The sequence below is a fragment of the Lepisma saccharinum genome, chromosome 27 (assembly GCF_977018435.1).
Source record: "Lepisma saccharinum chromosome 27, izLepSacc3.1, whole genome shotgun sequence".
Classification (NCBI taxonomy): Eukaryota; Metazoa; Arthropoda; class Insecta; order Zygentoma; family Lepismatidae; genus Lepisma; species Lepisma saccharinum.
In genome coordinates, this window is record NC_139255.1 from 3,350,547 (window position 1) to 3,376,069 (window position 25,523).

Sequence of the window (25,523 nt, forward strand, 5' to 3'; positions counted from 1 at the left end):
ACGCAAACAAACAAATAATAATTGTTTTTTTAGATGGGGTGTTTTTTGATATATTTTTCGATAACTCTTACTATTTTCGAGATATTTGCAATTTAAGATTTTTTTTTAACGCTGGACTTAGAAAATTTTCGGTATATATTTTTTTTGTTCTATGACGACCTATGTTTATTTTGGTATGGGAGGACAGAGGACACCGAGACTCGACCGACACACTAAACCCAACCTCTCTACGCGTACTCTACGTCACCAAAAAAGGTTAAAGGTTCCAAATAACAATAGTTAGAGTTTCGCCAATCTAGTAAAGTGGATTGGTTGAAATCTCCAAGGCGTATTTTGCATTTTTTTTTCAAATATGAACACGTTAAAACTGAACTGTCTTGGATTTTTGAGTTTTGTATTTGCCCTGAGAAAATTCTATATAAAATAACGTACCTGAAAATTATATTCACAGTAGATTGATTTTTTTTAGTTTTGTAATTACCTCAAGAAATTCTATATAAAATAACATACCTGAAAATTGTATTGCTATATACTAGACTTTTTTTGATTTCTGTGATTTTGGAGAAAGCAATGGCATCCGCCACCAGTTTCAATCGTAAAAATGATAAAACTGAATGTGTTACTTGTGGGAAGCTAATCTCAAGGAACAATTTATCGGTACACAGGGCAAGATGTAGCGAAACAGCTTCGAGTTTAAATCGTTCGTCACCTTCTAAGTCTTGTGCTCGATGCGGAAAGATGATCAGCATTACAAATTTAAGTAAACACCTGAAAATTTGCAAACCATCGACCGGACAAGCATCGAAAAGGAAAATCGATAATGCAGAAACGGAAGCTTCCACTTCCAAGCAAATTAAATTATCTAATGAACGCAAACCAATTAGATCTGCGTTCAACGACCAACTCCAGGATTTTTCAATTAAGTCAGAACCAGGTCGTGACATTCTAAGTTTCTTGGACGAAACGAAAACATCTGTACTAAATATTTTGAAAGATAAACTTGAAAACAACTCTATAAAAATATATGTTGTTCTGTTTTCCGAATACGAGAAAGTCGATGGCACAACCAGTATTTTTTATCATCGTACAAAAAACCAGACTCTTTATTTGGCGGACGTCGAAAATTTAGACAACTTCTATTATAAAGTTACCAACGAGCTGGTTAAGAAACACGACGGTTTCGAGGCTAAAGGGTCGGGATGGTCTCTGTGTGGAAGTCCTCACACGTTAACTGTTTACGTAAACCGATTCTCGCCTCTTCGTGCATCCAGCTACGTTCCTCTTCCACCGAACATTCAACACAAGAGGGCTGTGTTAAATATACAGAACAGCGATAACAAGTGTTTTCTCTGGTGTATATTGGCAGAACTTCATCCGATTTATTGGTCAAATAATCCAGAACGGGTTTATCATTACAAGCAATACGAGTCCGAGTTGAAAGTGTAATGTCTGGCATTGAATACCCGGTGACATTGTCGGATATAACAAAGTTCGAAAATCGTGCAGGAAAACGCATCGCTATTAATGTATATTCCTACACGTCAGATAAATATCTCGTGCATCCCGTCAGGATAAGCGATGTCGACGATGACGATGCTCGTGTGATTAATCTCCTTCTCATTTCCAACGAGGATGTTCATCACTACACGCTAATTCGTTCTCTATCACGTTTGGTCAGAAGTCAAACTACCAAGCATGCAAACAACATCGAAGTTTGCCCGAGATGCCTAACCACGTTCGACGATCGAAAACAACTCGATTATCAAAATTACACCGGACTTCAAATTGCTATCGAGAAACTTGCCGAACATAAAATTTATTGCGGTGACAACAGACCGGCTAGAATGTTGATGCCCGAAACGAACGAAGTCGAAGAATTCAAAATGCACAAGGTATTGTTGGAACATCCGGCCATCATCGTTGCTGATTTCGAGGCGTTCCTGAAACCACTCTCCTACTGCGAACCAGACCCCGAACTTTCTTCCACAACGCCGTACCAGCTTCATCAACCTAATAGTTTCGGCTATGTTGTTGTGCGACGTGATAAAATAAATGAAGCCTATATATACCGCGGGCCAAATGTAATCGAACACTTCCTGGAAAAAATGGTGGAGGAGGTTGAGGTAATTGGTAGCGTACTGCTTACATCAAAACCGATGACACCTTTAACTGAAAATGAACTTCAAAATTACAATTCCACTGAGGCGTGTCCAGTATGTGATCGAAGTTTCACTGATGAGAATAAAAAAATATTCCACCACGATCATTTCAGCGGAAACTACATAGGTGGAATTTGCAACACGTGCAATCTTAAAATCCAGAAACCTAAATTCATCCCCATATTCTTTCACAACGGAAGCGGATATGATTTTCACCACCTGGTGAGACATCTTGGCTACGATCCAAAACGTATAGGTGTCTTGGCCGAGAATGAAGAACGCTACATTAGTCTCAGCAAGCAAGTGTCGATTCCGGGAACGAAAAATACAATCGAGATGCGCTTCCTGGATTCGTATAGATTTCTCTCTGCAAGTCTGGATGCTTTAGCGAACAAACTCACCGACGATCAATTTAAATAACTAGAGCTAGTTTTCCCAACGTAGACATAGAACTTGTTAGACGTAAAGGGGTTTATCCTTACGAATACGTTAGTGATGGTTCTAAATTTAACGACGACGCTCTTCCACTTCCAAGAGAATTTTACAGCAGACTCAGAGAGAAAGGAATCACGGACGAAGAATACCAACACGCGCAACTCATGTGGGAGAAATTAGAATGTAGGACACTCGGAGACTACCACGACGCATACTTAAAATTAGACGTGACGATACTCGCGGATGTTTTTCAAGCGTTCAGGAAAACGGCAACGAATATTTATAAATTAGATCCAGCGTATTTCTACAGTCTACCGGGATTAGCGTGGTCGGCAATGTTATTCCAGACAAAGGTCAAGCTGGAACTGATATCGGACGTTGACATGTTGCTATTTATCGAAAGAGGGATACGAGGTGGAATGGTGCAATGCGTACAGAGACATGCAAAAGCTAATAACGTACACATGAAAGAAGATTACGATTCAAATCGAGCATCGAATTACATCTTCTACGCCGACGTTAATAATCTCTACGGACATGCCATGGTTCAGAAACTTCCTTACGGGGGATTCGAATGGTTAGATCCCACTTCGATAGACATTATTCATTTCGACGATAGCGAGTGTGGTTTCTTCGCAGAGGTAGATCTCCGATTCTCCGACCACCTGCACGACACGTTTTCGGATTTGCCTCCGACTCCCGAAATCAAATGTCCACCCGACTCGGTTCAAGACAAGCTTTTGTTAACATTGGACCCTAACAGAGATACGTCGTCCACTACAAGAATCTCCGGTTTTTGATTGGAAAGGGTGTTCAGATAGTAAATGTTAGAAGAATACTAAAGTTTAAACATTCACGTGGTTAAGACCTTACATAGAAACTAACACACAACATAGAACAGCTGCCACTTCCGATTTAGACAAGGACTTCTTTAAATTAATGAACAATGCGGTGTACGGAAAGACCATGGAGAATGTTAGAAAGCACATAGACGTGAAATTAATTTCCGATAAGAATAAATGTCGGAAGTGGATAGCCGATCCTAGATTCAAGTCGAGAAAAATTTACAACGAGAATTGGCACTTTTCAATCTAGATATAAAATTGATGAAATTCAGAAAACCAATTTACGTTGGCGCAACGGTTCTCGACTTGTCGAAACTTTACATGTTCGAATTTCATTATGACGTGATGAAACCCTTCTACAATGATAAAATATCACTTTTGTACACGGACACCGACAGCTTTATTTACAGCATACAAACACCTAACCTCTATGAAGACATAAAAAATCCTTCCCATGCTTGAGTATTTCGATACTTCTGCGTATCCTCAACCCAACAGATTTGGAATTCCATCTCGTAACAAAAAAGTCCTAGGTAAACTGAAAGATGAATGTAACGGTGATATTATTGTCGAGTTCGCGGGTTTGCGTTCGAAGATGTATGCCATGAGAACAGAGAGTAGCGTCACGAAGAAAGCAAAAGGTGTGGGCAAGAATACGGTGGAGAACAAACTCATCTTCCACGATTACATCGATTGCCTTTACTCACAATCGACGATACTAAGTATAGAACAAAGAATCCAAAGTGTAGACCATGTGATTACAACAAACGAAGTTAGGAAAGTAGCATTAGATCCGCATGACGATAAAAGATGTATTTTGTCTTGTGGAATCCACACGTTGCCTTGGGGGACACTATCGTTTGGAAATTAGTAAAAATTGTAGGCAATGCAAATGAAAAAAAAAAACTTAAATAACTATAACTAAAATAAAAAAACTTTAACTGTCTCAAATTATTACATACACAATAAATAACTAGCAAGGACAATGAATCTCTTTGGTTTCCGAAAGCAAACAATGGAGACTGTACACCGCACGGCAGATCTTGAATTTCTACCTTCCATGTTATCTAAACTCAACGGCCTGTTGATCAATCAATTTTCGGAACGCTGCTCTTCTTGCTGGAACAGTGACGATTTCGGATTCGCGACGATCGACATGACGAGGAAACCCAACGACGGAAAATACAGAAACAAAATCAACGACTTTCTAAACGTTGCAACGTTGTGAGAAACGTTGCAACGTTTAGAAAGTCGTTGATTTTGTTTCTGTATTTTCCGTCGTTGGGTTTCCTCGTCATGTCGATCGTCGCGAATCCGAAATCGTCACTGTTCCAGCAAGAAGAGCAGCGTTCCGAAAATTGATTGATCAACAGGCCGTTGAGTTTAGATAACATGGAAGGTAGAAATTCAAGATCTGCCGTGCGGTGTACAGTCTCCATTGTTTGCTTTCGGAAACCAAAGAGATTCATTGTCCTTGCTAGTTATTTATTGTGTATGTAATAATTTGAGACAGTTAAAGTTTTTTTATTTTAGTTATAGTTATTTAAGTTTTTTTTTTTCATTTGCATTGCCTACAATTTTTACTAATTTCCAAACGATAGTGTCCCCAAGGCAACGTGTGGATTCCACAAGACAAAATACATCTTTTATCGTCATGCGGATCTAATGCTACTTTCCTAACTTCGTTTGTTGTAATCACATGGTCTACACTTTGGATTCTTTGTTCTATACTTAGTATCGTCGATTGTGAGTAAAGGCAATCGATGTAATCGTGGAAGGTGAGTTTGTTCTCCACCGTATTCTTGCCCACACCTTTTGCTTTCTTCGTGACGCTACTCTCTGTTCTCATGGCATACATCTTCGAACGCAAACCCGCGAACTCGACAATAATATCACCGTTACATTCATCTTTCAGTTTACCTAGGACTTTTTTGTTACGAGATGGAATTCCAAATCTGTTGGGTTGAGGATACGCAGAAGTATCGAAATACTCAAGCATGGAAGGATTTTTTATGTCTTCATAGAGGTTAGGTGTTTGTATGCTGTAAATAAAGCTGTCGGTGTCCGTGTACAAAAGTGATATTTTATCATTGTAGAAGGGTTTCATCACGTCATAATGAAATTCGAACATGTAAAGTTTCGACAAGTCGAGAACCGTTGCGCCAACGTAAATTGGTTTTCTGAATTTCATCAATTTTATATCTAGATTGAAAAGTGCCAAATTCTCGTTGTAAATTTTTCTCGACTTGAATCTAGGATCGGCTATCCACTTCCGACATTTATTCTTATCGGAAATTAATTTCACGTCTATGTGCTTTCTAACATTCTCCATGGTCTTTCCGTACACCGCATTGTTCATTAATTTAAAGAAGTCCTTGTCTAAATCGGAAGTGGCAGCTGTTCTATGTTGTGTGTTAGTTTCTATGTAAGGTCTTAACCACGTGGAATGTTTAAACTTTAGTATTCTTCTAACATTTACTATCTGAACACCCTTTCCAATCAAAAACCGGAGATTCTTGTAGTGGACGACGTATCTCTGTTTAGGGTCCAATGTTAACAAAAGCTTGTCTTGAACCGAGTCGGGTGGACATTTGATTTCGGGAGTCGGAGGCAAATCCGAAAACGTGTCGTGCAGGTGGTCGGAGAATCGGAGATCTACCTCTGCGAAGAAACCACACTCGCTATCGTCGAAATGAATAATGTCTATCGAAGTGGGATCTAACCATTCGAATCCCCCGTAAGGAAGTTTCTGAACCATGGCATGTCCGTAGAGATTATTAACGTCGGCGTAGAAGATGTAATTCGATGCTCGATTTGAATCGTAATCTTCTTTCATGTGTACGTTATTAGCTTTTGCATGTCTCTGTACGCATTGCACCATTCCACCTCGTATCCCTCTTTCGATAAATAGCAACATGTCAACGTCCGATATCAGTTCCAGCTTGACCTTTGTCTGGAATAACATTGCCGACCACGCTAATCCCGGTAGACTGTAGAAATACGCTGGATCTAATTTATAAATATTCGTTGCCGTTTTCCTGAACGCTTGAAAAACATCCGCGAGTATCGTCACGTCTAATTTTAAGTATGCGTCGTGGTAGTCTCCGAGTGTCCTACATTCTAATTTCTCCCACATGAGTTGCGCGTGTTGGTATTCTTCGTCCGTGATTCCTTTCTCTCTGAGTCTGCTGTAAAATTCTCTTGGAAGTGGAAGAGCGTCGTCGTTAAATTTAGAACCATCACTAACGTATTCGTAAGGATAAACCCCTTTACGTCTAACGAGTTCTATGTCTACGTTGGGAAAACTAGCTCTAGTTATTTTAAATTGATCGTCGGTGAGTTTGTTCGCTAAAGCATCCAGACTTGCAGAGAGAAATCTATACGAATCCAGGAAGCGCATCTCGATTGTATTTTTCGTTCCCGGAATCGACACTTGCTTGCTGAGACTAATGTAGCGTTCTTCATTCTCGGCCAAGACACCTATACGTTTTGGATCGTAGCCAAGATGTCTCACCAGGTGGTGAAAATCATATCCGCTTCCGTTGTGAAAAAATATGGGGATGAATTTAGGTTTCTGGATTTTAAGATTGCACGTGTTGCAAATTCCACCTATGTAGTTTCCGCTGAAATGATCGTGGTGGAATATTTTTTTATTCTCATCAGTGAAACTTCGATCACATACTGGACACGCCTCAGTGGAATTGTAATTTTGAAGTTCATTTTCAGTTAAAGGTGTCATCGGTTTTGATGTAAGCAGTACGCTACCAATTACCTCAACCTCCTCCACCATTTTTTCCAGGAAGTGTTCGATTACATTTGGCCCGCGGTATATATAGGCTTCATTTATTTTATCACGTCGCACAACAACATAGCCGAAACTATTAGGTTGATGAAGCTGGTACGGCGTTGTGGAAGAAAGTTCGGGGTCTGGTTCGCAGTAGGAGAGTGGTTTCAGGAACGCCTCGAAATCAGCAACGATGATGGCCGGATGTTCCAACAATACCTTGTGCATTTTGAATTCTTCGACTTCGTTCGTTTCGGGCATCAACATTCTAGCCGGTCTGTTGTCACCGCAATAAATTTTATGTTCGGCAAGTTTCTCGATAGCAATTTGAAGTCCGGTGTAATTTTGATAATCGAGTTGTTTTCGATCGTCGAACGTGGTTAGGCATCTCGGGCAAACTTCGATGTTGTTTGCATGCTTGGTAGTTTGACTTCTGACCAAACGTGATAGAGAACGAATTAGCGTGTAGTGATGAACATCCTCGTTGGAAATGAGAAGGAGATTAATCACACGAGCATCGTCATCGTCGACATCGCTTATCCTGACGGGATGCACGAGATATTTATCTGACGTGTAGGAATATACATTAATAGCGATGCGTTTTCCTGCACGATTTTCGAACTTTGTTATATCCGACAATGTCACCGGGTATTCAATGCCAGACATTACACTTTCAAACTCGGACTCGTATTGCTTGTAATGATAAACCCGTTCTGGATTATTTGACCAATAAATCGGATGAAGTTCTGCCAATATACACCAGAGAAAACACTTGTTATCGCTGTTCTGTATATTTAACACAGCCCTCTTGTGTTGAATGTTCGGTGGAAGAGGAACGTAGCTGGATGCACGAAGAGGCGAGAATCGGTTTACGTAAACAGTTAACGTGTGAGGACTTCCACACAGAGACCATCCCGACCCTTTAGCCTCGAAACCGTCGTGTTTCTTAACCAGCTCGTTGGTAACTTTATAATAGAAGTTGTCTAAATTTTCGACGTCCGCCAAATAAAGAGTCTGGTTTTTTGTACGATGATAAAAAATACTGGTTGTGCCATCGACTTTCTCGTATTCGGAAAACAGAACAACATATATTTTTATAGAGTTGTTTTCAAGTTTATCTTTCAAAATATTTAGTACAGATGTTTTCGTTTCGTCCAAGAAACTTAGAATGTCACGACCTGGTTCTGACTTAATTGAAAAATCCTGGAGTTGGTCGTTGAACGCAGATCTAATTGGTTTGCGTTCATTAGATAATTTAATTTGCTTGGAAGTGGAAGCTTCCGTTTCTGCATTATCGATTTTCCTTTTCGATGCTTGTCCGGTCGATGGTTTGCAAATTTTCAGGTGTTTACTTAAATTTGTAATGCTGATCATCTTTCCGCATCGAGCACAAGACTTAGAAGGTGACGAACGATTTAAACTCGAAGCTGTTTCGCTACATCTTGCCCTGTGTACCGATAAATTGTTCCTTGAGATTAGCTTCCCACAAGTAACACATTCAGTTTTATCATTTTTACGATTGAAACTGGTGGCGGATGCCATTGCTTTCTCCAAAATCACAGAAATCAAAAAAAGTCTAGTATATAGCAATACAATTTTCAGGTATGTTATTTTATATAGAATTTCTTGAGGTAATTACAAAACTAAAAAAAATCAATCTACTGTGAATATAATTTTCAGGTACGTTATTTTATATAGAATTTTCTCAGGGCAAATACAAAACTCAAAAATCCAAGACAGTTCAGTTTTAACGTGTTCATATTTGAAAAAAAAATGCAAAATACGCCTTGGAGATTTCAACCAATCCACTTTACTAGATTGGCGAAACTCTAACTATTGTTATTTGGAACCTTTAACCTTTTTTGGTGACGTAGAGTACGCGTAGAGAGGTTGGGTTTAGTGTGTCGGTCGAGTCTCGGTGTCCTCTGTCCTCCCATACCAAAATAAACATAGGTCGTCATAGAACAAAAAAAAATATATACCGAAAATTTTCTAAGTCCAGCGTTAAAAAAAAATCTTAAAATTGCAAATATCTCGAAAATAGTAAGAGTTATCGAAAAAATATATCAAAAAACACCCCCATCTAAAAAAACAATTATTATTTGTTTGTTTGCGTCACAATACAGAAAATAATAAGAGGCGCGCGCGCGTGTGTGGCACATCGTTCCCCCGAGAGGTGTTTACAAAAGTCACGATATATATATATAAACATTGACCCCCAGGACTTGGAAATAATACGTATTCGCTCACCACTGTTGCCAGCTATAGGTCTCTCTCCCTCCTCATCTTACAGCAATGTTGGTATCTCTATCTTTTTTAGTTGCAGGTGGGTTGCCAACACACTCTAGTTAATAATGCTACATATTATACACACACACACACACACACACATACTGTGTTGCCATCCATCCATCCATCCATCTCTCTTTTTTTACGGCAGTGTGTGTTTGTTGCCGGCTCTCTTTGCCCAGTGTATGTATGTTACGCCAGTATATAAATTAGCTAAGCCCTTGCCAAGTAAAAAAAAGCTGAAGGTAAATATTAGCAACATTGTCGGTTGTTTAACATTTCCCCCTCTCTCTCTTTTTTTTGTAAAAAGCTATGGCAAAAATACCAGTAGGTTGGCAACACTGCTTTATGCACTGTATGGCAAGCCTCAAGCAGTGTTGCCAGCTCCTTGCTTTAGGTTAGATTAGACCAAAAAAAACCTTGGTGATTTTTTCGAGTAAAGTGTTGGCAACACTGCGAGCACACAAGTGCCAGCTCCTTGCTTTAGGTTAAGTTAGACCAAAACAAAAACCTTGGTGATTTTTTCAAGTGAGGAGTTGGTCACACTGCGAGAAAAGCCTCAAGCAGTGTTGCCAGCTCCTTGCTTGAGGTTAGGTTAGACCCAAAAACAAACCTTGGTGATTTTTTCAAGTGAGGAGTTAGCAACACTGCGAGCGCCACCGAGTGTTGCCAACTCTGCCCTCAAATACATCATAAAAAACTTCAAAATATCAGTTGGTGAAATTTTCGTGGGGTGAGTTGGCAACACTGAGCCCCACATGATGATTCGAGCCCCAAATGAGGGCGCAGAACCCGGGCACCTGTACTACTACAACAGTAAGACTTAGAAAAAATCTGTTTGCGAATTCATCACGTACACCTATATGTGAGAAAAAATATGAATAGAACCTATGTTCGGAAATCCAAAATGGCGACCGGAAGTAGGGTTATCTTGGAAACGGTAAGACCTGGGAAAAATTTGTTTGCGGATTCATCACGTACGCCTATATGTGAGTAAAGTATGAATAGAACCTATGTTCGGAAATCCAAAATAGCGACCGGAAGTGGGGTTATCTTGGAAACAGTAAGACTTAGGAAAAATCTGTTTGCGGATTCGTCATGTACGCCTATATGTGAGTAAAATATGAATGGAACCTATGTTCGGAAATCCAAAATGGCGACCGGAAGTGGGGTTATCTTGGAAACAGTAAGACTTAGGAAAAATCTGTTTGCGGATTCGTCATGTACACCTATATGTGAGTAAAATATGAATAGAACCTATGTTCGGAAATCCAAAATGGCGACCGGAAGTGGGATTATCTTGGAAACAATAAGACTTAGAAAAAATCTGTTTGCGAATTCGACGACTGCAAGATCAAAAATATTTATATCAAGAAAAAAAAATAGGTTAAGTTATATCACGTAAGATCGTGGCAAGTGTGAGGTGGGAAAAAAGGGAAATTTTACTAAAACATCGCTAAACGCTAAAACATCGACAAAAAATTGTCAAAATATGTCAAAAACTGATATTCAATTGATAAAAAAAAAAGCTACAAATGCATACCTACCAAGTACGAGTGGGAAAAAAAAATTTGCATTGAAAATTGTACTAAAAACATCGCTAAACACTAAAACGTTGACAAAACATTGTCAAAATATGTCAAAAAATAATATTTAATTGATAAAAAAGAAAATACCTACTAAGTACGACTTTGAAACAACCAACTTACACTACTAGAGGGAAACAAAAAAATCTCGGAACATATATAAAATAACATATCGTAAAAAAAAAATACATCATAGTAGAGTAGTGGGCCGGGTTCTACGCCCGAAAATGAGGTATAGTGAGGTACACAGTGTTGCCAACCCCCTACTCGAAAAAATCACCAAGGTTTTTCTTTTTCGGTCTAACCTAACCTCAAACAAGGAGCTGGCAACCTTGCTTGAGGCTTTTCTCGCAGTGTTGCCAACTCGCCTCAAGAATATTTCACTATGTGATATTTGACAGGCGAAGCTAACCTACGAATGGGAGTTGGCAACACTGACTAGTGGAGGTAGCCGGGTTCACCAGCATCAATTGGCGATCAGTGTTGCCAACTCACCCCAAGAATATTTCACCACATGTTATTTTACAGGCGAAGCTAACCTACGAATGGGAGTTCACAACACTGGCAACGTCAATTGCGGTTCAGTGTTGCCAACTCACCTCAAGAATATTTCACCATGTGATATTTTACAGGCGAAGCTAACCTACAAATAGAAGTTGACAACACTGGTAACATCAATTGCGGTTCAATGTTGCCAACTCACCTGAAGAATATTTCACCATGTGATATTTTACAGGCGAAGCTAACCTACAAATAGAAGTTGACAACACTGGTAACATCAATTGCGGTTCAATATTGCCAACTTACCTGAAGAATATTTCATCATGTGATATTTTACAAGCGAAGCTAACCTACGAATGGGCAACACTGACTAATAGAAGTGGCCGGGGTTGCGTCCGAATCAGCAGCAGATGTCACCTGCACCGTTACATCCGGGGACTCAGCTAATTTTTGTTGTCCGAATTTGCGGTAGACGTGGAGTCGGAGGGAAGAGCAGAGAGGCGCGACAGATGCACGCTTGAACTCGCTGTGACGCTGCGCTTGGCAGCCATATTCTAACTTTCACTTTGTACAGACAACATTTACTGATTAGAGGATGTAAAACTCAGTTATACTTTAACATTTTATCGATAATACTGAATGCAGAAAACGTAAATGATGAAATAGCGTGTTATAGTTTTAATGTGAGTAGTTAGGTGGAAATCATTGTCATGTTTGTTTGCGCCCCAGAGCGCGGTGGGTGAAGTTCGGGCTGACACCTGGCGGGAAAAGTGACAGCCGTACTACAAGGGGACATGCAGATTCGGACGACTTGGACGCGACTTCGAGTGCACGCGAGAGCAACGGGGGAGAACGGGATGGAGCGCTTGCCAATCCGGACACGGCTTTTGTAAACCTCTCTCGGGAACGATGTGCCACACACGCGCGCGCGCGCCTATCGGTAGATTATGTTTCGCGAATTTATTCGTTGCGCTGACACAGCGTGATGAGTAAATAATGCATTTTCTCATTTTTGAAGTACGAATGCACTTTATCGTAATCTTCCAAGTCCCGGGGACACTAATGTTTGTATATCGTGACTTTTGTAAACCTCTCTCGGGAACGATGTGCCATATACACACGTGCACGCGCTGGCGCCTCTTATTATTTGTGCAAGAAAAAAGATGTTAAACCTGTTAAAACTGCTCTGTAACCCTCTCGTTCTTCACGTCGTACGCGAAAGACTTCTCTGCAATCAGGATAACGCTGCACACGGTATCATCGGGCAGCGCGTCGTGGAACTCGCAGACGATTTTGATGTTGGTGCGATCGTTGACCACCACCTGCTTCCTTTTTGTCGTATTGATGACGAACATCGGCCTGCGGGTTTTGAATTCGCTGGGCGTGTAGTACATGTCCATGCTTCCCTCGGTCACGCGTTTGAAAGAGGTGTAAGCTTCGTAAAGTTTGAGGTAATCGTCTTTGGTCATGTCGAGGTTGTAATTCTCGCGCGGGAACACTTCGTTTCTGCCATTCTTCAGATAAACATTCTTGATCTTGCAGTCGTCGAACATGCTGGAATTTTTTTCCTGGTTGTTATCGCGCCCGGTCTGAAAGAGCACGACGACGAAATCTGGCATGTCGAACTGTATGTTGTTGAACTGCGTTGTCACGTCGAATTCCATGTGACTTCCCGACGCCACCTTCTGCACGCACTGGTAACCGTGAAAGCGAATCGGCACCTGCGGACTCTTCAAGATCTCCGCTTTGTACTTGAGGGCGTAGTTTGTTTCGTATTCCACGATCGGCATTCTCAATTCCATGCTCCGGATGACGCACTTGGCTGCTTCGGGTAATGTGTTGGCTATCGGCGTGCCGTCGGCGTTCAAGTTGGTGTATCGCATCAGCGCGTCGTTGTTGTTGGCCGCTCTTCGAAACGTGACGCGCAATCCTCCCTTCCACATGATCTCCTTGTAGTCCGAGAAGAATCCCGGCAGCAGACGCATGGGAAAGAGCACCGTGTGACTTCTAGTCGATATTTTCGTCCCCGCTTCGAATCCTCCCGCCTGGTAGTATGCTGCGTCTGTTTTGGATAATTTCAATGTTCCCACTGCCGTCGACGTGATGCCTGGATAGTCTATTCTGTCTATGACGGTGTTGTGTTTCCTCACCTCCACCTGCGAGAACAGGTGAGGCACGAAGTTGTCCACGAGTATCAAATTTGCATTGGGCGGAAACGCTTCTCCGCTTTCTTTCTTCACCACGTCGAATTGAAGGTAGAGGTCCGCTCTGTGAGGATGAACAAACCCGTCGCCTACGTCCACGTCGTATTCGTTCTCCCTGTTTGCTTCGTTGAGATTGGCGAACGTGCGACGGTTCGGAGGGAAAGATTGCAATTCGTAACTTTCGATTTGCTCCATTTTCACTATGCGTGTTATTTATTATACGTTGATCTCCACGATGGCCGTCGTAGTGGCACCTGCGAAATCCACCACGTCTCCTTTCTCGTTCGTCACCACCAACTCTATGTCGTCTATGCGGTTGCGACATACTGGAAAATAGATCGGCGAAGAGGGCGTGTAGATGATCGGTTCCATGAATTCGGAACTGGGTTTGAAAGTGGCTATGATTCCCGTCTGCTTGTGACTTCCTAACAATCTGTCCGAGGATTTCGTGATCATGCCTTCCGCCACGTTGCAGTGAACGTTTAGAGTCTCTATGGCTAGAAATTTAGGAATGTTGGTTGCCGTATGTTTGATGCCAGCTTCGAGTTTGGTGTCGTTCTCGAAACCTAAAAGTTCTCCCATGGTGCCCAGGTTTATGGTTTCCGTTGCCGACACGATTTCCACTCTGTGCGTGACCGAATTTTGAGAAAGGTACGTGCCTTTGGGTAACTGAGCTTGCAAAGTGGAAAGATTGTATTGGCCTGGCGTGACGACGATGTGTTCGCTTCCGACGCTAATTTTGTTGTTGTGCTGCGTGACGTTAGGTATGAGGTACATGCTGTAGAATGCGCGCAGAGCTACGGATTTAGGATAGACGATGTCATCGTGCAGCGTGAGTTTCAAGATCGAAGATTCGCTTGTGAGATGGAACACGCCCATCGTATTTAAGATTCCACAATGCTTTTTGAAAATGTTCCACCGACGGGTTATTTATTTTAGACATGTATGCGAGAACAGAAAGGCATAGGTGGCCGCAGTTAACATCGGTGAAACCCTGGATGCGTTTGTCATTGTAGTAGAGGTTGGCAACACTGAGATACTTCACCAACCTGGCAGGTGGTGTGCCACCGAACGAATCGAAAACAAATGCATTGTTATCGTCAATTTTGAGGTAGCATATCCAATGTGTACCAGGATTTTTGTAACGGTCCAGGTTGACCACGCCATACTCCTTTTTCTTCACAGCAGAGGGTAGAGAATCGGACATGAAAACACCCCTGAAGTTCCTTATTCCCAACGGTTCGATCAGAGATTCAATATCGAAGTTGGACAGGGCTTCTTCTTTTTTTTATATTTCTTCAAAGCATCGAGGTTGCTTTTTTGTTTTTTGGTTATACCTTTCCCCTTCTTCTCCATAGCCAGGTTGTGACGTTTCTGTTCTTCCAATTCTGCCTTGTTCTTCTTCGAGTCGATGACGGTTTTTGCAATGGCGGCGCTACCGCCGGCCAAACTTCCAACGGCCCCTAATGCTGCCAGGATGGCTGGGATGCTGAATATGAAACCTCCGATCTTTTGCTGTTTTCGCGAACGCTGCAAGCGTTTCAATTGAGGTGTGCTGAGAAGTAATTTCATTCCGTGTCCTTTCGTCAAGCAAGAACGTTTCTTCTCGCGTTGTTTCTTGGTGAGTAACCCATCGAGGGCACCTAGATTTTTCAGATTGGAGTATGGTATCTGGTACACGACACCCTTGGGTTTCATGATGATGCTCTATATGCTATCTTCACGGTATGTTATTTATATATATGTTCTGAGATTTTTTTTTGTTTTGTGTAATTTTTTCGGTATGTTATTTATATATAAATGTTCTGAAATTTTTTTTGTTCCGTGTAATTTTTTTTCAAGGATATACTCCGCGCAGAGCCGTTACACAAATTCTATTACATGTTTTGTTTTCTTACCAAGAAGTTCCTTTGTACCCTTGTACACGATTTGAGTTTTGTTCTCGATTAAAATAGCTAGCTTCTCGTCGGATAACATGTTAGCGTATCGATCTGGTAAAAATAGACTGTATTGTGCGTTGAGCAACAGACGCGCCTTGGAGCCATACTGGGTAGAAACAATTGAACCGGAAGTTATCGTGTAAGGTTTGTCCACTTCTAATTCCTGAATTTTTAAATATTCGACTGATGAATTTAGCATTTGTTTTAATGCTTGGGCGTCTAGTGATTGTTTACTCATTTTTTTTTATGGCAAACACAACTGGAGTTTTTTTTTTTACGTAGTGTTATTTATATACCGAAGAAATTTTTTTCACGGGTTGAGAAACTTTTTTATTTCTACACACCCCATCCAAGTTTTTGTTTCGTGTTCATGGCGATGGTGGTGCCCAGTGCTGCAACTCTTTCTCCCAGCGAAGCGTCTCTGCTAACGAATCTTTCGAAAGCTGCGTGCTCTAACTTTCTGTCTGCTTCGTGACGTGCATCCAGATCGGAGCGAGTGGTGTTGTAAGCGATGTCGTGATCTTTGCATGCGGCGTCCAACAGATTCACACCCTTGTCTCCTCTCTCCAATCTTTTCTCGAGTTTGGTACCTGGTCCGCAGTACTGGTAGCCAGGTAAATGCATCTCGAAAGGTAACTTGTTGATGATGTCGTTCACGAGACCCTTTCCTTCGGCCACGTTCCAGAATCTCGGAGGCAGCGTGTTGATGATTTTAATGAGGTACCCTATGCCCTTGTCGTCGTTTACGATGAAGTTGGAAAGTTTTGTGCTGATCATGTCCACGATGCCAACCTTCTCGTTGTAGAAATTACGATTGCCTGCATTCTCCTCTCCTGCAATAACCAACAACCTGTCTATGAGCTTGCGCACGTCGTCCACCCAAACGAATTCTTTGGGCAGGGTGTTGTAGAGTTTGACGCCGCTGCCTGTTTTCACCTGGTTCCATATCGGCTTGATGAGATTCCTGTATTTTTCGCCGCTGCTCGATTTCACCCTATTCTGCGTAGCGTCGTTGTTCTGGTACAAGGCGTCCGTCATGATCAGAATTTCCTTGTAACTCTGGTAATCTTCTTCGGTGTAATCCTTCGGCTGCTTTTTGGCAACGAGTTCCCACAGTCCCACCGTACCCGGATACCTGTTCCAGCTATTCTTATCGCCTAAATTGACTTTAATGTCGTTGCCTTCAAAAGTCACCTTCGATTTCCCAATCTTCCATACCACACCGCCACCTTCGTTGCTCTCCATGCTCGGATACAATCCGAACACTTCATCTTTGTCGAACTTGCCCGTGCTCAGGTAGTCTCGTGCCAAAGGTCCTAACTCAATCTTATCCAAAGACGACGGCGTGCTACCTATGGCTCGACGTCGTGCCGGTACGTCCTTCAGTTCGAACGGCGTTGAAGGAATGCTCGAAATAGGCGTGGGTACGGTGTAACTTTTAGCTGCAAGTGGTACGAGTTCGTTGATCAAATTTTTATTTTGTTCCGTGACGCCTTTAATTTCTTTACCTAGATCGCTGATGGCGTCGATCACAGGTTGATCTTGACGTTTCTTCTCTTCGTAGAATCCGCGATTCTCGGATTTCCAACCTTTAAAGCGTTTCGCGAGGTAGTTTCGCAACTTGAGATTTTCGTCTTCGATTTTTCGTTTCGTCATAGTGTTATTTATACACGTCGTTTCTCACAACGTTGCAACGTTTAGAAAGTCGTTGATTTTATTTCTGTATTTTCCGTCGTTGGGTTTCCTAGTCATGTCGATCGTCGCGAATCCGAAATCGTCACTGTTCCAACAGTGGGAGCAGCAGCGTTCCGAAAATTGATTGTAGTTTATGTCTCCGCCTACGTAGTCATCGTACGCGTGCTTGAGGTTGGTGTGATCTTGACGAAACAAACATATGAAATTAGCGTTGTCGCGTACTAACTGTTTTGGAATTTTGGAAAACGTTTGAGCTAGGAAGAAGCAATCTATTCCTTTGTGACGACCTTGCGTGAAAAAATTGCGAATTTCATTTTGATTTTCCAGGATAACATCGTCGAACACAACAACTGAATTTTCACGACAATCGTCGAGGGGTTTTATTTCCGAAGCGAACGTTGCAATGTCCAGACCATCGTACAGTTTCATCAGTTGCTGGTATTTCGCTTGCTCCAAACTTTTCGAGAACACGTACAGGTGCCTGTTCTTCCAATCTAACCAATTCGGTGCGAGGAGAAAATTGTCCACGAGCAGTGTTGTTTTCCCACACTCTGAAGGACCTACGATCAGACAGCGGATGCTGTCGGGAAGCAACTCACCGTTCCTTTTCTTCTTTCGATTTTCCGAATCCGGTAGACGCTTCACCACGTTCCACGTACTCACAAGATCACTTCGTTTGAATCGATCCAACTCGTGTCCGGAAGTCCCAGCTATTTCACCAAAAGTTTGTCGCCTCTCTTACGCAAAACTTTTTCGATAAGGTACGTGTCGGGGTATTTTGTTTTAGAGAGTTCCTCCTCGTAGAAGCGCCCCAATAAAATTTCACCACCACTGTCCTTTATTATATACGTGTGTCGGTTTCCGGGTAAAACTCGAACCACCGTAAAAAGTTCTGTGCTCCAATTTTTTGTGAACCCCTTCTCGAAGGTGCGTTTGAATTTGCTGATCCTCACCTGGTCTCCAATTTTGAATTTTGATTTCTTGGTAGTCGTGGGAGTGTACTTTGGACAGTAAACTGTAGAAATTAAACGCTGCTCGTCAGATTTCGTAACGTCAGCTGGCTTCATGCCTATCGTTCTGTGTACCGTATCATTATAGGTGTCGACGAGTTCCGGCAGTATGTCGACCCATTTGTAATTTCCTCGAAGCGTGAATCGTTTCCACATGTGTGTTTTCAAGGTTCGATTAAATCTTTCCACGATGCTGGCTTTGATGTGACTGAAAGTCGAATAATGTCGAATGTCATGTTTTTGAATAAATTTTTGGAATACGGCATTGTAAAATTCCTTCCCGTTGTCTGTTTGCAAAAAGCGTGGTCGTCTGCCGCTTTCGCGAAAAATTGTCTTGAATGCTTCCGTTACGCACGTTCCTGTTTTGGCTTTCAAAGGTAGAGCCCATGCGAATTTCGAAAACGTGTCTATGACGGTGAGGAGGTACTTGTTACCCTTGTTCAATTTATGCACATTTTTCAAATTGCCGCTACTCATCTCCACGAGGTCACTTTGCCAGAGGTCATCGATGCCCTTGGTCACCACCGCCAAACGTTCGTAGTTGCGGCGTGCAGGTTTATGCAATTCTTCGACGATGGCTTGCCTAGACATTTTTTAGAGATTACGTTTGAAGAGAAGCACCAGCGTGATGGGATTCAAAGAGGGTGGTACTTCACTCGTGTTTTGAATGATCAGCTTATCGCCGGCACTCACGTCAAAAACGGTGAGATCTTCGTCTTCGTGTATTTCATATATGTTGCGCGTTTCGTTCCAACGTGCCAGAGGAATGTTTCCTGCTTTCTGGACACCACGATTCGATATCAAGGTCATGGTGGGAACGCTAGCTTTTCTGCCGTGAGACCAGTACGAAAATTCGTTTATCTGAATCGTGCCATCGAGGAGAAACTTGTAGTACGGATGATAAGGATGTAACATGTACAGTTTGTTACCTTCGACGAACGTGGAGATTCTCTGTTGATTGGGTACGCTGTTGATTTCGATGGCTTGCAGAGAATGCAGTTTAGCGAATTTAGTATCGACGCTAACGAGGTTGCTGTGAAGCTGTCCCAGTGTATTTTGTACGGGCAACAAATGTTCGACTATAGTATCCGTTACGGAAGAAAATGACGGCTTGATTTTCACTTCCACGTTCAACTGCTTGAAGTTTTCGTTGAGTTCTTGTAATTTGGCACCGAAAGAGGCCAGCGTCGATTCCTGCGTGGATTCCAGCACTCCAACTTGATCTCTGATGTTAACGACGATACTCTGAAGGTTCTCGACTTGATTCAATTTCGAGCTCTTCTCGGTAAGATCGTTCACGATGCTTCGCATCTCGGTAAACTGCGTGTGAAGGTCGGCAACGCTCTGCGAAGTGGGCAGCGTCGACACCAGCGAAGTAAGTTCGTCTCGAATCTGTTCCACGTTCGCCGTTTCCGTTTCCAGTCGTTTCAGCATACGTGATATGTTCCTTTTCAAAGCGTGCAATTCTTTTGAGGTGGGGAGATTGGCCACCCTACTCTCGAGATCGCTCAATGAACTTTTGATGTCGCTCGAATCGGATAGTGCCGTCACCGCCGTTTTCAATTTTTCCAAATCTTCGCTCGAAGGTACGCTCGTCCGTAACGATTCCAAGTCACCCTGTATGTTGTCCAGTACGTGATGAAAATGAGCAAGGTTTGATTCGACGTTCAAATTTTCTAAATATTCGATCTTCTGCTGAACCGTGCTCAACGTGTCTTGTATGCTCGTCAACGCGTTTGCTTCAGCGTGAATATTTTTAATTTCTTCGTTGATCAACTCCAGAGATGCCTGAAGCGTAGCGATGGTGGTTTGAATGTGTTCGAAATCTTGATAAGCCTCCAATTGAATTTTTATGTTCGCGACGCTTTTGCCGATGACTTGCAGTTCGTCTGACGATGGTAGGTTCGTCATGGTATCTTCCAAAGTCTGTAACTTGGATTTAATTTCTTCCAACGTGCTGGCGAATTCTTCTTGTAATTTGGAAACAACAACATGCAAGCGTTCTACATCAATATCCTTCACGACGGTTTGAAGTTCAGAGAAATTCTTTTCGATTGCCGAAGTTCGTTCTTCGATTTCGAGTTTCAATTTTTCCAAATCTTCATTTTTCGATTGAAATTGCTGCAATTTGGCCAAATCATTTTGAAGCTTATCCACGCTCAACTGTATATTTTGAACGTTGTCGTAAGAAGGTACGTCGACATAATTTTTTATGAGCGTTTTCAGTTCGGAATCGATTTTCAGAATGGGGTCGAGACATTGCGTTTGGAGCGTAGCGATCTCGGACTCTAAACTTTTGTTTAAGGTCTCCTGCAAAGCAATCAAATCGCTCCTCAACTTTTTAATTCGGACGTCCAACATGAGAATCTCTTCTGCGTGGTCTACACGCTTGGTGTTGCCGAAAATATCGTTAGGCATTTTGGTTAACGGTTATTTATAATAGGATAGACGATTCGTAATTCTACGAAGAGAGGAATAAGTTTGTCGTAATCTCCTAGGAGTTCCACGTATAAACAATCTCCTGCAGAAACATCGTACGTAATGTTAGAAAGCATCTTGTCGTGCTTGATTCGAAAAATGTTCTTGCCGGTAGATATTTTGATTTCGCCTACGTTTTCCGGATTCACGGTAATTTGAAGTTTTCCATCGATCGGAATTTTGTAAAAATGTAAATTGTTGTTAAAGACATAAAACATCTTGCCTACATCGTCATCCAATTTCGTCCAAATGCTATTAAGGTGAACAATCAGTAGACCGTTGAGTTTAGTTAACATGGAAGGTAGAAATTCATGATCTGTCGTCGCGCGGTGTACAGTCTCCATGTTGGTTTGTTTTCGGAAACCAAAAAGATTCATATTATGCTGGTTATTTAAAATACGGTCAAAGTTTTTTTTGTAATGACAGTCAGTGTTTTTTTTTGTAATAACTAACAAAATGATTTTTTTTGTTTTTTTTGTTTTTGTTTTATGAATCTTCTGTTGAAGATGGGCATATGTTGCAGGTTTTGCTTTCTGCTAAGCGATAGTGCCCCCACGGCAGTGTGTGGATTCCACATTGGAGAACGCACCTCTTGTCGTCGTTGGGATCCAGAGCAATCTTCCTCACTTTGTTGGTGGTCAACACATGGTCGACGCTCTGGATGCGCTGTTCTGCTCTTAGAACCGACGACCTGGTCTTGAGGCAATCCACGAAGTCCTCGAATGTAAGATGCTCCCGAACCACCTGCCTGCCGACACCCTTGGCCTTCTTGGTAACGCTACCCTCGGCTTTGATGGTATAGGCCTTGGCGCGAAGACCTGCAAACTCAAGAATCACGTCTCCGTCCTTCTCATCTTTGAGTTTGCCGGGCACCTTCTTGTTGCGGGCCAGGATACCGCTCTGGTTCGGTTGGGGATAGCCTGACGTGTCAAAGAGGTTAACCAAAGATGGAACTGTGGCTATATCCCCGTATGCGTCGGCTGTGTGAACGTGGTACACCAAGCTGTCCGTGTCCGTGTAGAGAAGCGAGATGTTGTGGCCGTAGTGTGGACGTAATATGTCGTAGTATGTCTCGAACATGTGGAGCTTGCTCAGATCCAGAACCGTGGCTCCAACGTAGATGGGCTTGGTGAGTTTCACCACACCTTGCCTCATGTGAATCAGAGCCAGCTGCTCGTTATAGATTGTTCGAGACTTGAACAATGGACTCGCGACAAGCTGACGACATCGCTCTTTCCTCGTCACCAATTTTATGTCCACGCGATTCCGTACATTCTCCATGGTCTTGCCAAACACCGCATTATTCATGAGCTTGAAGAAATCCTTATCAAGCTCGGACGTGGCTGCGGTGCGGTGTTCAGTGTTAACTTCAATATATGGACGCAACCACGGAGAATGCTCGAACTTGAGGATACGGTGAACTGCGTGGACTGTGACCCCTTGCTGCATCAACCACCGGAGATTCTGGTAGTGAAGGACGTAATTCTTTTTGGGTTCGAAATCCATGACGAGCTTCTTCTGGTTGGAATCGGGTGGACACTTGAACTCGGGTGCAGGGGGAAGATCGCAGAACGAATCCTGCAGCTTCTCGGAGAACTCAAGGTCCACCTCGGCGAAGAACCCATGTTTCGAATCGTCGAAATCTTTAATGTTGAAGTTGGAAGGGTCAGCCCACTCGAACCCTCTAAAGGGGAGTGGCTGCATCATGGAGTGCCCATACAAGTTATTCACGTCCGTGTGCATGATGTAGCTGGACGGTTGGGTGGAGTCGTAGCCAGTAGCCATGTGATGGTTGTTGGCGTGCGAGTGTCGCTGCGACACCTGGACCATTCCACCCCGCACGGCACGTTCCACAAACAGCATCATGTCCACGTCCGAAAGAAGCTCCAGCTCAATTTTCGTCACCAGAAACATGGCTGACCATGCCAGTCCGGGGAGACTATAGAAGTAGGCGGGATCCAGGTGGTAGATGGTCTTCGCAGTTGCACGAAACGCCTGGATCACGTCGGCGAGGAGCGTCACATCAAGTCTGAGGTAGGCGTCGTGGTAGTCTCCGAGATTTTGGCAATCCAGCTCACACCACATGGACTGAGCATGGTTATAGTCATCCTCAGAGATGCCCGAGCCTCGCAGTTTGCTATAGAAGTTTGCTCGAGGAGGAAGCGACGTCTCCGCAAACTTGGTAGGGTCTGTGATGTATTCGTAGGGGTAGACCCCCTTACGCCTGAAGAGACCGGCGTCCAAGTTCGGAAAATTCGCAGAGGTGATAAGCATTTTCTCGTCGCTAAGCTTCCCCGCAAGAGCATCGAGGCTGGCTGGGAGAAACCTCAGGGAGTCGAGGAAGCGAAGTTCGACGGTAGAGTCGGATTCTGGGATTGGCACTCGTTTGCTCACACTGATGTAACGCTCCTCGTTCTGCGCCAGGACGTTGATTCGCTCGTTGTCGTACCCAAGATGCTTGATCAGGTGGTGAAAATCGTACCCCGAGCCGTTGTGAAAAAACACAGGGATGAAGCGCGGGTCCCGGGCCAAGCGGTTGCAATCGTTGCACCAAGGACCAACGTACCTACCGTTAAAGTGATCGTGGTGTCGGACTTTACAGTTGTTGGCGGTGTACTCCTTGACGCAGACAGGGCAAGCAATGGCCTCGTCGTGTCTACGTTGATCGTCGGGGGTCAGTGGGAGCATAGACTTGGGGGTCAACAGCACCTTCCCTATCTCGTTGGCTTCCACAACCATTTTCTCGAGGAAGTGTTTGGCAGCGTCGGGACCACGGTACACGTAGGGCTCGGGGGCGATGTGTTGGTCTCGTCGCACGACAACGTATGCAAAACTGGATGCCTCGTGGAGTTGGTAAGGGGTGGTGGAAGAAACTTCAGGATCGGGATCGCAAGTGGACAGGGGTTTGAGGAAGGCCTCGAAATCCGCGATGATGATGGCGGGGTGCTCTACCATGGCACCGTGCATGTGGAAACGTTCCACGGTGCCAGGTTCGGGCAAGTCTGCCAGCCCAGGTTCGTTGGCATTGCAGTAGAGCTTGTGGTTAGCAAGCTTCTCGGCAGCGATGTTGCGGCCTCTGATGCGCTGGTAATCCTGCCATTCTCGATTACGAAATTTAGACAAGCACCTGGGACAAACTTCTATGTGGGTTTTGTCTTTGCTCAGCTGGCTCGAAACAAGTCTAGAGAGAGAACGGATGAGGGTGTAGTGATGGTGAGTTTCATTCTTGATGAGCAGAAGGTGAATTTCCTGCGCACCGTCGTCGTCTACGTCGCTCACCCGAATGGGGTACACCACATTTTCGTCGATGAGGCCATAAACGTTGATGGCCAACCGAGGGTTGTGTGTACGGGCCTCAAACTTGCGAATGTCCGAAAGCGCCACCGGATAGTCGATCCCAGCAATGGCATCTTCCAGCTCTGGCTCATAGGGTAGGTAGTGGTTAACTCGGTATGGATGGTTTTTCCAGTCGACAGGGTGCAATGCTGCAAGCACAGACCAGAGAAAGCACTTGGCGTCACTGTTTTGAATGTTCAGGACGGCCTTTTTATCCTCAATCGCTTCTGGTAAGCGGACGTAGCTGGAGGCGGAGAGAGGCACAAACTTGGAAAGTTTGACGCGCAGCTCGTGAGGCTCACCACACAGCGAACCCCCCGAGCCCTTAGCTTCATGTTCTTCTTGCTTTGCCAGCAGCTCCTCGACAAACTTGTTGTAGATGTCCTCGAGGTTGTCGACATCCGCCAAATGCAGCGTCTTCGCCTTGGTGTTGTGGCAGAAGCTGTAAATTTCATCAGACGGCTTCTTGTACCAGCAACAAAGCGATGCGTAGAATTTGGTAGAGTGCGTTGCAAGCGCATCGCCGAGAATGGAAATAATTTGGGCTTGCACGTTCTCCAAAAAGCTACGCACGTCGCATGAGTCCTCCGAAGTAAAAGGAAAGTCTTCTAACAAATGCTGGAAAGCAGACTGGTTCGCTTTCGCCACATGCTTGACACGTTTGGCGGGTGGTGCATTGATGGTGGCTGCTTCTGCCTCTCTCTTGGTGGAGGTCGAAGGCTGTGCCCCAGATGTATTTTTGCTTAGACAAGTAAGCTTATGTTTCTTGGCATACGCAATCGTAATATGTTTATTGCATCCGGAACACAGTTCAGTGGCAGCCAAATGCTTGTCTGGCACGCAGGTGCGACAATGTCTTGCAAAATTTTTGCTTAATATAGTTTTTTTGCACACAGGGCAATTTTTCATGGAGCGCATTTTTTTTGGGTATGTTTATTTATATGTGATCTGTTGGTGGTAGAGTGTTGTCTTCCTCAAATATGTGTTTTAATCAACTCTATAAAAAAATAAAAAAAAAATATATAAGAAAAATATGATTGTAGATAGAAAAAACACAATAAATATTGTATGCATGTGTAATTCTATTTAGCTTATTTTTGCTAGACACGAATCTTCTTCAGATTTTATTGCCCACTAGTATATTTTTCTACCAATCTAGTAGAGGTGTGAAACTATGAAAATATACTTGTTTATATATATTTTTTTTGTTTTGGCTGATATAATAGCAAATATATATATAGTTATTTTGAAATTCTAAAAC

At 43.1% G+C, this 25,523-nt stretch overlaps 1 protein-coding gene across 1 annotated transcript in view; it reads right to left on the reverse strand.

Annotated features, from left to right (window-relative positions):
• The window catches only part of LOC145980463 (uncharacterized), a 28,775-nt gene that overhangs the window by 1,332 nt on the left and 1,920 nt on the right, over nt 1–25,523 (reverse strand). Inside the window, exon 2 of the mRNA XM_083113555.1 lies at nt 23,914–25,259. Within this exon, the coding sequence (XP_082969681.1) occupies nt 23,914–25,180 (1,267 nt within the window). The 5' untranslated portion in view covers nt 25,181–25,259. The remainder of the gene's footprint in view (nt 1–23,913; nt 25,260–25,523) is intronic.